Source organism: Epinephelus fuscoguttatus, linkage group LG3 (genome assembly GCF_011397635.1).
Source record: "Epinephelus fuscoguttatus linkage group LG3, E.fuscoguttatus.final_Chr_v1".
NCBI lineage: Eukaryota > Metazoa > Chordata > Actinopteri > Perciformes > Serranidae > Epinephelus > Epinephelus fuscoguttatus.
In genome coordinates, this window is record NC_064754.1 from 20,784,910 (window position 1) to 20,800,646 (window position 15,737).

The 15,737-nt window shown below is 45.7% G+C and overlaps 1 protein-coding gene across 5 annotated transcripts in view; it reads right to left on the minus strand.

Annotated features, from left to right (window-relative positions):
• The window catches only part of lef1 (lymphoid enhancer-binding factor 1), a 129,863-nt gene that overhangs the window by 1,968 nt on the left and 112,158 nt on the right, over nucleotides 1-15,737 (minus strand). For 2 of the 5 annotated variants that reach the window (XM_049569345.1, XM_049569313.1), the window contains 6 exons: nucleotides 14,607-14,697; nucleotides 12,365-12,484; nucleotides 11,458-11,629; nucleotides 10,543-10,650; nucleotides 8,684-8,732; nucleotides 7,996-8,037 (listed from right to left, as the gene is read on the minus strand). In XM_049569345.1, the coding sequence (XP_049425302.1) occupies nucleotides 8,003-8,037; nucleotides 8,684-8,732; nucleotides 10,543-10,650; nucleotides 11,458-11,629; nucleotides 12,365-12,484; nucleotides 14,607-14,697 (575 nt within the window). In that variant the 3' untranslated portion in view covers nucleotides 7,996-8,002. The remainder of the gene's footprint in view (nucleotides 1-7,995; nucleotides 8,038-8,683; nucleotides 8,733-10,542; nucleotides 10,651-11,457; nucleotides 11,630-12,364; nucleotides 12,485-14,606; nucleotides 14,698-15,737) is intronic. The other 3 variants (XM_049569339.1, XM_049569322.1, XM_049569330.1) reach the window with 3 other exon arrangements.

Sequence of the window (15,737 nt, forward strand, 5' to 3'; positions counted from 1 at the left end):
GCCGGTCTGGCTTTGATCTCGCCTGACATGGGGGTTGCTGTGACCCAGCTGGCAGTGCTACGCTCTTCTTTGCCCTCCCCTGACTGACTCATTCCTCCTCTCACTCTCTCAAGGCGAGCACCCAATTGTGTAGCTTCTGGTTGACATTTAGGCTGCCGCTGCAGGTGGGCGATGGGAAAACAAGGCAAGGAAATACTCTCCACAGAGGAGGATCACCACATTGACCCAGTTTGTTAAAACAGGCAGAGTTCATGGATCCATGTTGGTAATTATCTGAGCCAACGTGGTTCAGGTGCAGATTGACGCTGTGGTGTAAAAAATGTTACCTGACTGCTCAACCCACTTCACAGGACGCTCACGAAATTGGCCCCTTTCCCTGACGGGGAAATTGTTTGTCAAGCTGCAAAAGTGTTCTTTTCCCTCTCGTGATCCGAGCTTGAGCTAACATAACAGAGTTAGCTTCAGTTATTGACAAGCCAAGGAGAGTTATTTTAGACCCAAGCAGCATCAAATAGAATCTGTGATCAAAGTGGAGAGGCAGAGACAGAGGTGGATGGATGCCTCCTGCGACTAAAAAGATGGATGTTTTGTGAAGACGAAAAAAAGGAAAAGAAACGGTATTAGTTTGCTTTTCCCTTGTGGCAAAGCCAAGAGTGTGTTTTTGTAGGAGAGGAGTCAGCTGAGCCCTGCTGCTCGCTGCATCTTAACACTCAAAAGTCTTAACACACACACACACACACACACACACACACACACATACACACCACCACCCTGCAGACTGCTTTACCACATGTGGATAAAAGAGAACAGGACAGAGGCCACCTTTCCCGAGGAGAGCTGACCCGCGCTGCACAGAGTAGAGACTGAAAGAAGCACAGCGCTCGGAGAGAAAGAGAGAGCCCCTGTCGCTTTTATTTACCTCCGCCGCCCTCTCTCTTTTCATCCCAGGATCTCAAAGCGGGCCCGCACGCCCGGCACTGCACCCTGTTTCCTGGGGAGCATTTTTCCTTCCCCCACCACAGACATGAAAAGCTCTGGCCTTCCTGCCTGGGGAAGAGGCCTGAGGGGCTGCGGGTGAAAAGAGTGTGCGTGTGTGTGTGCGCGTGAGTTTCAAAAAAAAGGTTGGTGGTAACAGCAGGGGTGTGTACTGGTGTGGTGGTTGGTTGTAGGGGGCACCAGGCCAGCTCTTCACAAGGTCCAGCCGACACAAACACTGGGATTCAGGAGCAACTTGACCCCTCCTCTCCCCTCACCTCCCTCCATCTCCTCCTCCTCCTCCCTCTACATTAGTGCTCAGGAATGCCGGCTGGACTTTTTTGCAGGAAATGAAACGCTCCTCTGTTCAGAGGGCTAGCGAAGGTTTAGTCTCCCCCCTTCTCCCTCCCCCAATTCCTTTCCCTCTACGGGACGGAGGGAGGGAGGGAGGGGAAGGAGTCGGACAAGCTCTCGCCCAGCTTTTGAAGTGTGGGAGGTTAAGATAACTGGCACAACCTCGCGTCTCAATCGCCGCTTTCACCTTCCAGGCCAAATCAAAGCGGCCACAGCTGGGGCCCGCCTGCCTTATAGCCCCCTAACCTCCAAACCCACCGACCCACCCACCTCCTCAGCTCCCTCTCTCCCCTACACAGAGCTCTGGGGTTTCTTTTGGTGCCATTAAAAAGGAAAACACCGCCGACAAATTACTCTAAAAATAAGCCAAGTGGAGAGAGGTGTCTCCAGCACAGGCTGAGGCGCAGACTTTACCATGGCAGGGAGAAGAGAGGAGGATTTGGAGAAGAGGGAAAGACTGAAGATAGAGAGCATTGCAAGGAAAAGAAAGATGCGTCAGAGTCATCTTAAGAGATGAATCCGATTTATCACACCTTGGGTCTTATTTTTGTAGATTTGGCCATCACGTATATCAGATCTGGGAACATGGTGACATCGCTGGAGAGGAGTGTGACAGGGCAAGAAGCAAGTGCTGAGACATGACTTGACAAGGTTCAGTGAGGTTATCGAAGTCACTTTATTTGGAGGTAAAATGGAAACTTGTCACATCATCTAAGTTGTAATCATCCTTTAACTGCCAGGTCAAAGTAAGGGCACAAAAATATTGTCACTAACTTTTACCAAAAATTGTTTCACAGCTAGGGCTGCAAATAATGATTACTTTTATTATCCATTATTACATCAGTCATGTTCATAGTTTGATTTAGTAAAAAAGTAATAAAAGGTTTGTTTTGTTTGACCAACAGTCAAAAAAAACAATATGTTTGATTTACTTGATATGAAACAAACAAAATAAGGTAGCCACCGGTGGATATTTGGAATTTTTGCTTGAAAGTGACTTAGACGAATTATTTAAAATTCCTAGAGCTGACCCCTGAAAGTTGAAGAATTTGAATCGTCAGTCAGAGAACCCTTAGTTGACTGAGATTCCTTCAACTGAAGCAGTCTTCTGGGGATGTTTCAGTCCACAGATGTAGCTGCAGAGTGGGTGCTCCTCACTTCCATGCTGCTCTCCTGTAAAATCAGCTGCAGACCCAGAGCTAGGGTGAGGCAGAGTGAGACGGAGGCAGCTAGCCAAAGAAGAGTGGCTTTGCCCAATTGGGCTCCGAGAAATCATTATCCTCTGCCTTCTGCTTAGAAGTGGTGACTAGACAATACAGTCTCCGCCTTCTGTTTGATATCTAGTGTTGGCAAAAAAATGTTGCACATTGCCGATCGGTTGTTAGCGTGGTGCATTAGCTCAGAGGGCTGACTTGGCTAGTTTACCGTCTTATGTGAACCTCGCTGTCACCCTTAATGCTTTGCTGAACTCTGTTCAAACTCAAACACTGTATGTAAAAAGAGGAACTAACAGATGAAGATATGTATTCAACAGCCAAAACCAATTTGACTTACATAATTCTGCGTCGGGCACAACCCCAGAAATTACCCAAATTGTTGGCAACTAATTTTCTGACCACTGACGGATCAATTAATGAAGTACAATTAGTACAACTCACAAATGTCCACACAGACATACAACCAACATTTCTGTCAGTGTCTCTCAAATCTGATGAATGCTAAATCCGCTGCTGCCTTTATTTCAACCTGAGATCCAGCAAACACTTAGTGCCAACCCTTTGTTACATCATCCACTATGGTCAGAACAGTCTGGCTCAGACTACCAGACAAGTGAGCTCTAGTAAGTATAATTGTCCACACATTTAGATTAGAGTCTGGTGCGGTGGCATGTCTTGGCAGTGACCTTGGCCTTGACTGCACAGCTGGCTTTGGTGACACCTTTTCAAAGGAGCCTCCTCTTTATACATTTGTGGCAGCGCCGCTCTTAAAGGCACGGGGGGAAAATAAAACGAGCAGGCCAATAAAAAAAAAAAAAAAAAAAAAGCACCTGGAAGACAAAGCGATGTTTGAAACAAAATGCTCTGCACTGTCAGCACTTTCTCCAGCTCTGAGACATTCCACATAAAAGAAATCGGCTCTTAAAACAAAAAAAAAAAGCTTTGAAATTTTTTAACCTCCAATCAAAAGGCAGGCTCAGGGGATGCTGTATCTTTTCCACAGGGGCTATCAGAAACTAACAAGTCAAGTCAGGAGGGACTGAAACTAAGAGGGTGAAGAGAAAGAAGAGGGAAGACGGTGTCTGTGTTAAATATTGGAGAGAAGGGAAGGGTGGGGTCTGGTTGTGGTCAAAAAGGGGAAAGGGGAGGGGGAGTCACCCAAACCCCAAACCTCAGGCATGTGTGGGTGAGACTATGGGAGTACAGGAGGGTGTGGGAGGAGGGTGGGGGGGGGGGGGGCGTTGCCCACATCTGAGGCGGCATCGCTGGGGGCCCGGGCAGCTGAAGTCTGGCCGTGTGCCCCCGCACCGCTCAGTCTGAGCCGCTGCAGGGCGGGGGATGTCGGGAGGGAGGGCGGGAGGGGGGTCTGCTGCACATTCAAAGAGCCGGCACAATGACTGCTCCCTCTGCTGTGGTCTCGCTTCAAAGGCCTCTGCCGCCACTCATATTCACCGACAGGACAGAGGAGAGGAGCAGGAAAAGGAGGAGCGAGGAAAAGAAAACAAGTGAAGGAGGAAGAGAAGGACAGAGCTGGAGTTGAGGTTTTGCCTCCTTTAACAATGGCCAGACTGACTCGAGTAAAATAAAAACAAACACCGCTTCCTCCAGCTCCGCTGTCCTCTTCCTGTCTGTGCCCCCCGTGTTACCTGGGGGCCTTTCATTCAGAGATAAGCATCTCACGAGGGGAGCGTTTTATAAGGTCACATATCTCCGCCTTTTCCGAAAAGTGCTGCAGTGCCTCAAGGAGCCACGGGGGTGAGGCTGGGGGGGGCAGACACGGAGCAAGAGAGAGAGAGAGGAAGTGGAGAAGACATCACAAAAAGCCAAGAGACTGGACCCTCATACTGTTACTGCAGCTGGCCAAACCACAACACAATAGGCCCGTGACTCAATCAAAACAAATTTCAAGCCCCAGTCTAAACAATGGGAGCACTATAGCTGCATTTTCTCACATGTACACAAAGAGCCTTAAGAGGGTCACACCCCCCTCTGAAGTGTCACATAAGGTTGCCAGGCCAGGACAGGACAACCATGACAGTGTACAAGGTTTGTACTTCGAAGCTAAAACCACAAATGCATACTTAAGTTACATGGAGTTTGAGATACTGCCACTCTCTGGAAATCCATACACTAAGTGCTGAGAGGGTCATTTTTCTTCACAGAGTGGGCTTTGTGAAGGTCAGGGGGAGTGAGAGAACGGGGAGGACTGTGGGGTTGAACATTTCCGACTCTATTTCCTACCCACAGAAACATTAGCCGGGGCGTCGCTGTGATTTAAGCCCAAATCTCTCTCCTCCACCTCCCACTCAGAACTATTTTTCTCTCTTTTTTTTTTTTATGCGTGTGTGAAAGTACAGTTTTAAAAACATCCTCTCATCTCCTGTGCGCTGCTCAAAGCGACTCCCAGAGTCAGTTTTGCAATCCGGATTCCTTCCCCAATTATCCCAGGTCACTAATAAGGCGGGGTGTGGAGGCACTGGGCTGTGCCGCAGTGGCCTAGAGGCTCGGTGCCAAATTGAAACGACTCGGGAAATAGAGGCAGACGCTGAATCTTGCCTAATTGCAGCCGGAGTGTGTGGATGGCTGCTCAGACGTGTGTGTGTGTGAGAGAAAAAGAGAGAAATGTGCAGAGTGATGAGGGTCTGAGAGAGAGGAGATGAGAGGCAACAAATAAAGAGGAGAGAAAAGGGAAAGAAATGGGGGATGGAGACGGAAGGATGAGTGGCAGTCGAGAGAGATTGGGTAAACTCAGAACTCGAGAGAATGAGGGATTTTCTTCTGGCCCTTTTCTTACCCTCCCTTTCCCCCCTAACACACTCACGCCCTCCTCTCTCCTCTTCTTCCCTCCTCGCTCATCAAAGTCTTTTGACAGCTGACTTCTGGCTGCACACATCAGAGGGAGCAGAGCCGGGGCACGACTCAGACAGAGAGAGGAGGAGAGAGAGTGGCCACCAAAGCTACGGCTCGAACAACACTTTCTTTCATGTTTCTGGACCAGGACGTGTGGCGAGAAGTGACCCTCGATGCACTTACCAGACTTTAATAAGTGTAAAGCATCATTTTTAAAACAGATATCCTGGATCATGTGGTTAAAAACACAACCTCTTGCGCAAGCAAACGTACAAAGTGGCTTGTAAAAACATCCATTCTGCTTGTCAACAATAGATCCCCTCAACAAGATGACTCACATGCAGTTTCATGGCAGTTTGCAGGTGTTTGCGACTCCATGGCCCGCGCAAGCCAGATTAAAAGGCCACCTTTGTTAAGAGTGTCTCCCCCCTGTGAAAAAAATGTGCAGTGGCTGAAACAGGAGAAAGCCTGGAGGGCACGTATGTGTCTCGGCCAGATAACTATCTCAAAAGGCTGTGAATCAGCGGGCTTAGTCAGACAAAGGGCGAACAGCACGAGAAGGAAGCAAGACAAAGAGAAACTAAATAAAGATGGTTGCAGAACCAGTGGGGAAAGGGGGTTAAAACTGCACGTTTCCAGTCGGTGGAAGAAAAAAGGGGGCTGGGGCTTGGAGTGACGAGGGGAAGAGACGGAAACCCTAATTTCACATTGTCAGAGTAATGACTTCTCAGAGTGCTGTTCCACTGTGGTGAGAGCCAGCTGTGTGGCGGGCCCAGTGTTTGACATGCTAAAGATAACAAAGAGAACCAACGTCAAGCCATAAAATACTGCTCAACTACTCAACTCCTGGTTTGCCTCACAGGCAGAAAAACTCAGCAGTAGCCATAAAATATGTTAATATGAAAACATATTAAGTCAATTTTCCCGTCATAAAAATCCACCAAGAGTTTAGCATTTCACTTTGTTATGCTGAATATTCTTTGTTATGGATGCACAGGAGCTATAAATAAAATCCAATGGAGCAAAAGTCCACTGTGTTTGCACCATCACACGAAGAGGTGTTCAAGTTGTGTCTTTAAAATTAACTCATTAACAAATGTCCTTTCAGATTTCTCATACGGAGGAGACACAGATGGGGTAGAGGCTAGGGCAGATGAAAAGAAACAGACAAACGAGTTCATTTAAAGATGTTTTTTTGGCGTCTACACCAAGCTAACCTCAATCCAGCTCTTTGGGATCTGCATAAATTGAGGGCTTGGGGAGTTGTGGCAGTATCCTTGGTATTATGCATATTAGTTTAAGGCTGTCACTGAGAATCAGCAAGGGTGTCCATCCCGCTGCGGCTAGGCGCTGCTAATTATTGGATCAGAGATAAAGTGCTTTTTAGCGCTCGCTCTCTCTGCGCTTTGAAAACCGTCTGTGATGAAAAAAAAAGAAGAAGAAAAAAAAGAAAAGAAAAGCAGCCCAATTTTGGGTTCAGAGAGAGCCACCGGGTCAGGAATCGATCAAGTGGAAAACCTTTGTCTGGTCGGGGTGATTTCGACGTAAGACCAGATTTGCCACATCTGCCCGGCTTTTACTGCTGCCGAAAGGGAGCGGAAAAACAGGATGCTACCAGACTTGCAAGGGGGGAGAGGAAGGGAAGGAGAGAGATGGAAAGCAGAGAGTGAAGAAGACTGAAAATAGAGTTGCCTTTGCCACATATTGAGAACGTTAATCCTTCTTTCGACAAAAAAAAAAAAGGTGACAGTTCAGTGAGGGTTTGACATGTCATCTGAATCAATATATCTCAGCATATCATTCACATGTAAAAAAAAAACACTATGGAGTGTCTTTGTCATGAAGGCATTATAGACACCCTGAAACCCCAGATACCATGAAATCTTATTAAGGTATAGCATCTCATTAAGTTCCTGCCAAACAGGCTGCTGAATCCTGTTCTGTTTCACAAAGATGCAGAGAGAGACAACACATGTAGTCCATATGGGGCTGAGCTGACGTCTTAGCTTCCACCAGCAGTAAAAAAAAAAAAAAAGTTCTGGGCTAGTAAAACTGTTTTCAGATGTATTATTTAGTCCATGTTTAGAAAACACTGAGTGCATGAGCTGTCTGATTTATTAACCAATATTTTTCAGAACCTTTTTTATTTGGATGTTTCCGAACGTACGAAATAAGCCACAAACTGCTGACACAACATCTGACCTTTAGTCCAACCAGTGCTTGACACAAAAACACTGGATTGACCGATTCAACACACACACACACACACACACACACACACACACACACACACACACACACACACACACACACACACACACACGCACACATGCATGTTTGCATACACACAAACACAGAGAAAATCCAATGGCTATTGTGCTGAGGCCATTGAGCAAACTCCACACACACAAAGCACAATCCCTCTTCAGGCCTTAACACCACTGACACAATGACTATGGCGAGGTTAGGGTGGACCCTTTTCAGGATTAGTCTGTGAGTACATACTCGCAAGTCAGTGTTTAGCAGTTTAAAAAAAAAAAAAAAGACTTGACATATATTGAACTGATCAGACAGTGAGGGGATAGAGGGTTTGTCTTACCATATTCTCAGATGTACGCCGTTTTCATTCTCTGGCCTGTACCTGCAGAAAATTGCATCCTTTTTTAAAATTTTAAGGTATCTTGGACAGCATAGATCTTTACTGTCCATCTGGCCTACACAGTGTACAGACTAAAAAAAAAAAAAAAAACACTGACATTTTTACTTAAGATGTAATTCTCAATGGATTACAGTTGCAGTTCTGAGAGGAGGCTCATAAGCGCAGCTAAAAAAGGTCAGCAGAAAGACACACTGTAGTGCAGCAGGCAAACAAATAGTGCAAAGCCCAGAGTCGGTAAGTAGTCCTATAGAATGGACAGACTAATCCCAAAGTAGGTGTAAGTTGTGGAGACGGGGATGAGAGAGAGGCAATGGACAAATGAATGGCTGGATGTACACAGAGAAAGCCTACAAGACAGTGAGTAAAGGCCTGCTGCCTGCACAGAATCGAGCCAGTCTACTAAAGCCAGAATGACAATAGTAGGCAATGTTAGTTTGGTTGGAGCATACCTCCACTTGTCACTTTTATAGGCGTTTGTTTTTTTTTAACAGCTTTAGAAATTGTGTGTTAGGAAAAAAGCAGCAGCAGCATACTGTAAAAGATGATGTGTAGTCTATGGAAAGATGGTGTAACTCACGACTTCAAAATGCAACACAAAGAAAAAAAAACTGGAAGGACTGTTGCTTACCTGGGGCTGATTCCTGCATCTTCTCCCTCTTCCGCTTCTTCTTCTTTCCCTAAAAAATATACAGAGGAACACATAAAGTGTGGCTCCAGCACTCACGCTCACTAGACCACTCTGATATCCTGCTGCTGACTGCCATGTTCACTCATCCCCTGCTGGGCATCCAACCAGCATCCCCTGGACTCCGAACTCCACCGCAAACTGCCACGCTGAGAGGGACGGACCACGCGAGAGCTTGAGCTGATGTTAAGTGTGCCCAACCTGCTTTTTTCAGCTGGTTGCAAATGACTCGCTTTCTATCATTTTTAGGGCCTTTTTTGAGTTGCGTCCATCCTAAGTGACTAGAGGCAGCCTGTCCTGCTGTTGTGACCAGTCTGTGTCACATTTCCACTGCCTTTGAAGTCCCTCTAATGACAAATATTAACATGAAGTGCAATTAAAAATGCTCACTGTAATTAGGCTAGTCTAGCTCAATGACTGTGAAGAGCGCCACTCTCTTTCCAGCGAGGTGGTGGGAGTGTGTAAGGATTTATAGCTTATGCTAAATCCCCAGGGGGGAGACTATAGGTATAGATAGCAGCGTAGAGTCGTTCTAGTCAAATATGAGCAGCACTTTGGTTTCCTGCTGCAAAGTCTGCTAATCCACTTATTCATGAGCTAATCTGCCTTCTACTGCTGCGGCAGACAGGGAAGAAGACAGACTAAGTGAGAGTGGGTGAGAGAAAGGATGAGAGAGGGGGTACACAGCAAAACTATGAATGCTACACGCTCTCCATGCCAGTGCGTTACCTATTTTGGGTGTTTCCAGGCATGATGTGCTGCCTGTGTGCAGCTGAAGATTCTGTTTGTGGGAGGGGTCGCAGAATAGCGCTCCCAGGGATACAAAATTTACTTGTAAGAAATGTTTTCCGTTAAACATATCGTTTCCCTTTATCTCTTTGGTATGCCAAGTAGAAAGCCATTCCTCTACTTTTTTTTCCCCCCTACCCGTCAAATGTGTTTGTACTAACAAAGCTGGAAATTAAATGGGAACTGGGCTGACTGTCACTAGCTGATGTTGTGTATCTTTAACTGTGCTGTGCTTCACTGGGAGCAGAGCTGCGAAACTGTCTCCCCCTCAGCGAGGCATTTTGGCAGCGGAGCAGTGGAGGCAGAAGGAGGAGGGGGATGCTGTCGGTGTCCGAGGGGAGGCAGATAAACACCACAAAGCACTTTGGTGGTGGAGTGAATGTGAGTGCCGGAGCCACACTTTTAATAAAGGCTGGTGCTCTCACTCTCACAAATTCATACACGCCACATTCTCGAGAGACACATTTGACAACTTGCAAGCAAATACACAAAAACACATATGCACGCATGCACGCTGTTGATAAACACCCAAAAACAGACTGCATCTTAAATCCAGCTGAACCTCCCACATTTACAAACAAAATGGGCAGCTAGAGGAGCAAAGGTTGCTGCTGCTGAATGCTGTATGCACGATCCAGCCTCCTCAACTCAGTCTAACAGGTGCTTTTTACATCCGCAGCTCCATGCTGATATGGAACATCAAAGACTAGCATAACCATTACCAGGCAGTTTTCACTCACTGTGGCAATAATAATGTCCATGATACTACAATCCATTTTACTGCGGATGGTAATATAATCACAGTGTTATGAATTACACATTCGGCTGAAACAAAGGGTCCACAAATGGACCCCATTAGCATGGAGCCGACTAGTGTGAATTAGTATGTGTGCCATTTAAAGAACAAGTCATGCAACGCTGACATAAACAAACAACATAAATCAACATACACACACACGCACGCACGCACGCACACAGGCGCACCTCTGCCAATCTGTTCTGTTGATACTTACATAATTGTCTCGAGCGGACCAGCCTGGGTAGAGCTGCATGTGGAGCTGCCGTTCCTTGCGGGCTAACTCATAATACTTAGCTTGCTCTTCCCGAGATAAAGCATGCCACTGTTTCAGTACAAAAGGAGATTAGGGGGGAAAAAATAGCATACAGTCAATTACTGGCATGCACTTGCATGTTCCCTGCATAGAGAAGTGTGCTGGTGTTTTGGTAAAAAGGAAAAAAAAATCTTTTCAACTTCCAAACGTTTGGTGTTGAAAAAACAGGGGGGATAAAAGAGGGAGAGAGAAGAAGGGGGACACATGATGAAGAGATTAACATGCACAAGAGTCAGAGGGAGGGAGAGAAGAGAAGGGGAAAAAAAACTTTGATTTCATATCAAAACACTGGTTCCAATTTAGCAGTGCTTTTTATTCAAACTATGTCAGCGAGCAATTACCCTATGCAGGCCACAAACTAGGCTTTGCTGTGGCTGGCTGCCTCAACCGCTAGGCCTATTCGTTAAGGCTTTTAACATGGCTCTGTGGTTCCACTCTTTTCCCAATCCTCAAAAGGAACAAATTTTGTCATTTCCAACCGTGCCATTATCCAGGCATATTTTATTAAAGCCAATTTGATTAAATGTCAGTTAGATAGGCAGTCTGTATCTATGCTGCTGAGAGCGAAGTAATTGGCTGGGGCAATCATTATGACAATAATCACAACTAGTTCATAAAAGACTGTATGTTAATAGAGAGAGGAATCTCTATACTTTTTATAACTAATTGGGCCTGGGAAGTCGGTCCATGTGGACTCTTTAGAGCCACAGCTTGAGCTGTGAACTCCTGGTGATTTAACTCAGTCACCAAAGATAAATTACAGTGACACAGAGAACAGAGATCAGTGCATCGGGGTACACGGACTATTTGACCTACCCTTCGTCCCAGGATCTGATTGATGGCAGCGCTCTCCTTCAGCGTGCACTCGGCGACCACATTTGCACGCATTTCTTTCATGTAGAGCATGAAGGCGTTTAGCGGCTTCTTGATGTGCGGTCTTTTGGGCTCCTGCTCCTTTCTCTGTTCGTGCTGGGGTTTCCTGTAAAGACAATAACAACAACACCACGGGTGGAGGTAAAGACGAGGGGGAAATGAAACAGCAAAAGAAGAGGGGGAATTGTGGTGCCGCAATGGCGACAAAAGCAGCAAGGGTCTGGTTGCTGTCAGCGTATGGTGAGGCAGCGTGAGAGGGGTTGCCACGCCATGGGCCCCTGCCTCTTTAATCATGTGCAGTTGCTCAGTCGCAGCCCTTCATGCGGAGAGATTACTTCACCAGTAATGGCAACCAAACCTTCTCGTCCACAGCACATTGGCAATCACTTAAAACCAAATGCTCACACTCGCACACTCAAAGACACTCTGCTCCCACTCCTGACTTACTTTCTAACAACCTTTTTGATAAAGTACAGTCTTGGTGCTGGGATGGCCATGAATAATGGAAATATCAGTGATAACCACTTCAGGGCGCTCACAGCACTTCCCACTGCACACACTGGGGATGCGAATTCAGTTCATCCGAGCACTAATCTAGGACCTGTATCTGTTGCTGGCTAAGTGTGTTGTGATCCCTGAGGCCAAATGAAGCATAGGCCTGTTATCAGTAGAGCACGGGCCCTCACTGCTTATCTGCTCACATCAAGGGAATGAGAACAAGGCTCTGACAGTGGGTTTGTTCAGCAATGGACTACTGTAGTGGTGGAGTGCACAAATACCTGGAAGTATGTCGTCTCAGAAAACTCTGGGAGAGTGTTTGATGGAGGTATTTTGTGTTTGCAGGACTCACATGTGCATGATGTCTGTTTCATGCGGAGGCTCGTGTTTGACCTGTGGGTTGACGATGGCCGGGTGGGGGATCCCTGTGGCGTGGGGACCTGGGGGTCCGGGCACCATGTGGTGTGAGAACCTGCAATAACAGCAGACAGCAGGCTTTGATTAATTAAGGACAAAGAAGGACAGTAGCATGGAAAAGGTCCCTTGAATGTCAGGTGATAGTAGGTGCAAACCATCCACACAAGTTTATTTGCTTGATGTTAGAGGTTAAATACTAAATATTAAAAAAGACACCTCTTTCCTGGAGTATTAGAGGGCCACAAAGAGATACTGCTTCATATTAAAGAAGTATTAGACTGCTGGACAGATGGTCTTTTCATATATCTGGGCTGTCTGAGCAGTAGAAAGATGCAAATACTTTTGAAATTGTTACCAAAGAAATCAGACAAATGGGCCTGTGGCATTTGCTTTTCCTCAAGAGGCAGAAAACCTACAACTACCAGAATGCACTGCGCCACACCAGACTGATAAATGCTTCCACTTGTGGGTGACGTAATGTGAGCATGGCTGTTTTGACACAGAAAAAAAAACACGGCAGCTGGTAGGAAACAAACAATCTCGAATTACAGTGAAACCGCGTGCTAAAATATGCTTCTGAAAACATTTTGGGTGAGAAACAGGCAATGCAGTGACAATATCTTGGTTCATATTTGATCAGCACTTCTAAGTTTTACCATTTGAGTTTGATCTGTGATTGAGAGAGAAAGAGACAGACAGCTTCTTTACTTTTGGTCCGGACTGACAAAAATGCGGAAGCACAATCTGTAGTTTGAGCAACAGCCCTAGAGCCAGCAAAAAGCTGCTGAATGACCATTTCGTGGCGTCCGTTTGATCTGAGCTGGAAGATGAGCAGGGAGATCTGGGCACTGGTAAGATGAGGGGAAATTTAACATAGCTCATTAACACATACTACCCACAGTTATGATACAAAGCTGGTTGAAAATCCGGCAAAGTATCTTTTGAGGAGATCTCAATTTATAAAAGGTTGGGTGCCACTGTTTGTTTTGCACTCTCTGCCACTGCGTATCCAAAAGTAACTACGGGAAAGTTTCCATGAGTTGTGCTTGTGTATGCCGTCTCACTACACCTCAAGAACAATAAAGATCAGGCAAAATAAAAGGAACTGACAGAGCAATGCATTGTGTAAATCTGTTTTAATTTGTTTGGGTTTCTTTCAGAAGTGCTTTGAATATCAATTTCTGCGAGGCATGAGGAAATCTTTAGATATGCTTTTCTTTTTCGGTCACCGTCGCAAACTCTTTGAGACTCTTCTTCTGAAATAATTAATAGTAGTGGGCGTCAGTGGGTTCATTGTGCCTGTCTCTCCACGCTGTGGTCATGTTTTAGTCAACTGGTTTGCTGGTTTTTAAAACTGTTTGTTATAGAAACAAAGATTCTTGTGGAGCATGAAATTTACTGATCAGCAATGTTCAGTGCTGCAAACACAATGCTTCCTCAGTCCCAGGGTACAAACTATGACCAAGAATCCAAGATCAGCACTTGGTTCATCAGGTGGGAAATGTTCCTAAATTTGGAGAAGGTTCCTAAATCCAAAAATGGGCCAATATACTGCAGGTATTCAGATTCATGCAGGAGGGAAGCAGAAAGAGACTGTCTGAGCTTCAACTGTCGCCTGATCCTACACCTTACATCTGGCTTCACTCAGTGTGTGCCTAAAGCCCCGTCTTTACAAACATCACGCTGACAGAGAAAGAGATACTAGAGGAAGAAGAAAGAGGGTAAGAGATGTTGAGAACAGGGGGAAAAGTACAGGAATGCCAGTGACAAGGATGCAGTCAAGAAAAGGAAGAAAGAAAAGCAGTGTAAAAGACACTGAAAAAAAAAGTAATTCGCAAACATAAAGTGACGCCCAGAGAGAGAAGTGCTTCCAGGAACCTTTGATGGGGGTTAAGCAGCCATATGGTTATGCAGGGGCATGCATGCGGTGATGTGTTTGACATGTGCTGGGCACACAGAGGAGCGGTGTGGCTGAAGCCGCAGCAGTAACAGCAGGAACAGCCAGCGGCAGACCTCCCTGTGTAGGCTGCTGCTGCTGCAGGCCAGCATTCCTCCATTCAGCACACAAAGCAAGCACAGCGTCAGTGTGCATCTGATGTGAAGAGACAGGATAGTAATTGCTCCTTGTTTACATGAAATCAACTGGGCATGCTCTTGCTTTTGTCTGTCTGACTCACCATCCCAGCGGTGGCGTGATCTGTCCAACTCCTCCAGGAGACAGGGAGTAGAAGTTGGGCATGTCTGGTCCAGAGTGATGCCTTGGCATTCCTAGACACACAACAATGGTACGCAACTGTTACAAAGTATTTGGGTTAAATTTTCCGCTTATAAATCTGCATCCAGTGGATCAAAGTACCGATCGAAATGCGCCCATAGCGATGAGAATCAAAGGCTGGCAAGCACCAAAAGTTAGAAGGTGTCCAAACTACAGCAACACTTGTAGTACACAGAGTTTATTGTGAGACCAACGCATTTCAGTCTAAAGACTTCACGAGGGTCACTGAAAAACAGATTGCAAAGAACATTTAAATAGGATACACAAGACAGAAATAAAATTGAAATAACCATACCGTACCTCATCACATTCGATTATTTTCTTCTATTATTTGAAACTTCCACACAGACAAAACAACCAACTGCCTCATATGAATCACTTGGGTTATAAACAAAAAACTCCAAACACTAAAACTAAAATTCTTCCAAAATGGAAGCATTAAAGGAGCAGTGAGTAGGATTTAGTGGTGTCTAGTGATAAGGATTGCAGATTGGAACCAGCTGAAACTTCTCATGTGTCAAACATGAACTCCTGGTTAGAATTCCAACAGTGTTCATTGTTCAGGTGCCAAATTATCCGCAGAGGTCACTTCCTCTCCAAAACAACCAGACAAGGTGATTTAAATGGGTAAAAACACTGAATGAAGCAGTTGCACTTTAAAAATCAGTGTTTTTCTTGACGCTGTTGGCTTGTTGCAGGGGTGCTGCTAACGAAGGTGTCGAACGCAAATGGTCCCATCTAGAGCCAGTGTTTGGTTTGTCTGTTCTGGGCTACCGTAGAAACATGCCGGTGCAACGTGGCAGTCTCCGTGGATGAGGACCTGCTCTGTATGTAGATATATATGGCTCATTGTAAGGTAACAAACACAATGATTCTTATTTTCAGGTGATTTTACACACACAGGAAAACATACTTATCATATCACATTCCATTTCCACCAGTATATCCCCCTAGATCCTACACACTGGACCTCTAAGGCTCCTGAGAACAATAATTTCAAGTATTACAGGTTTTTATATTTACAACTTCACTC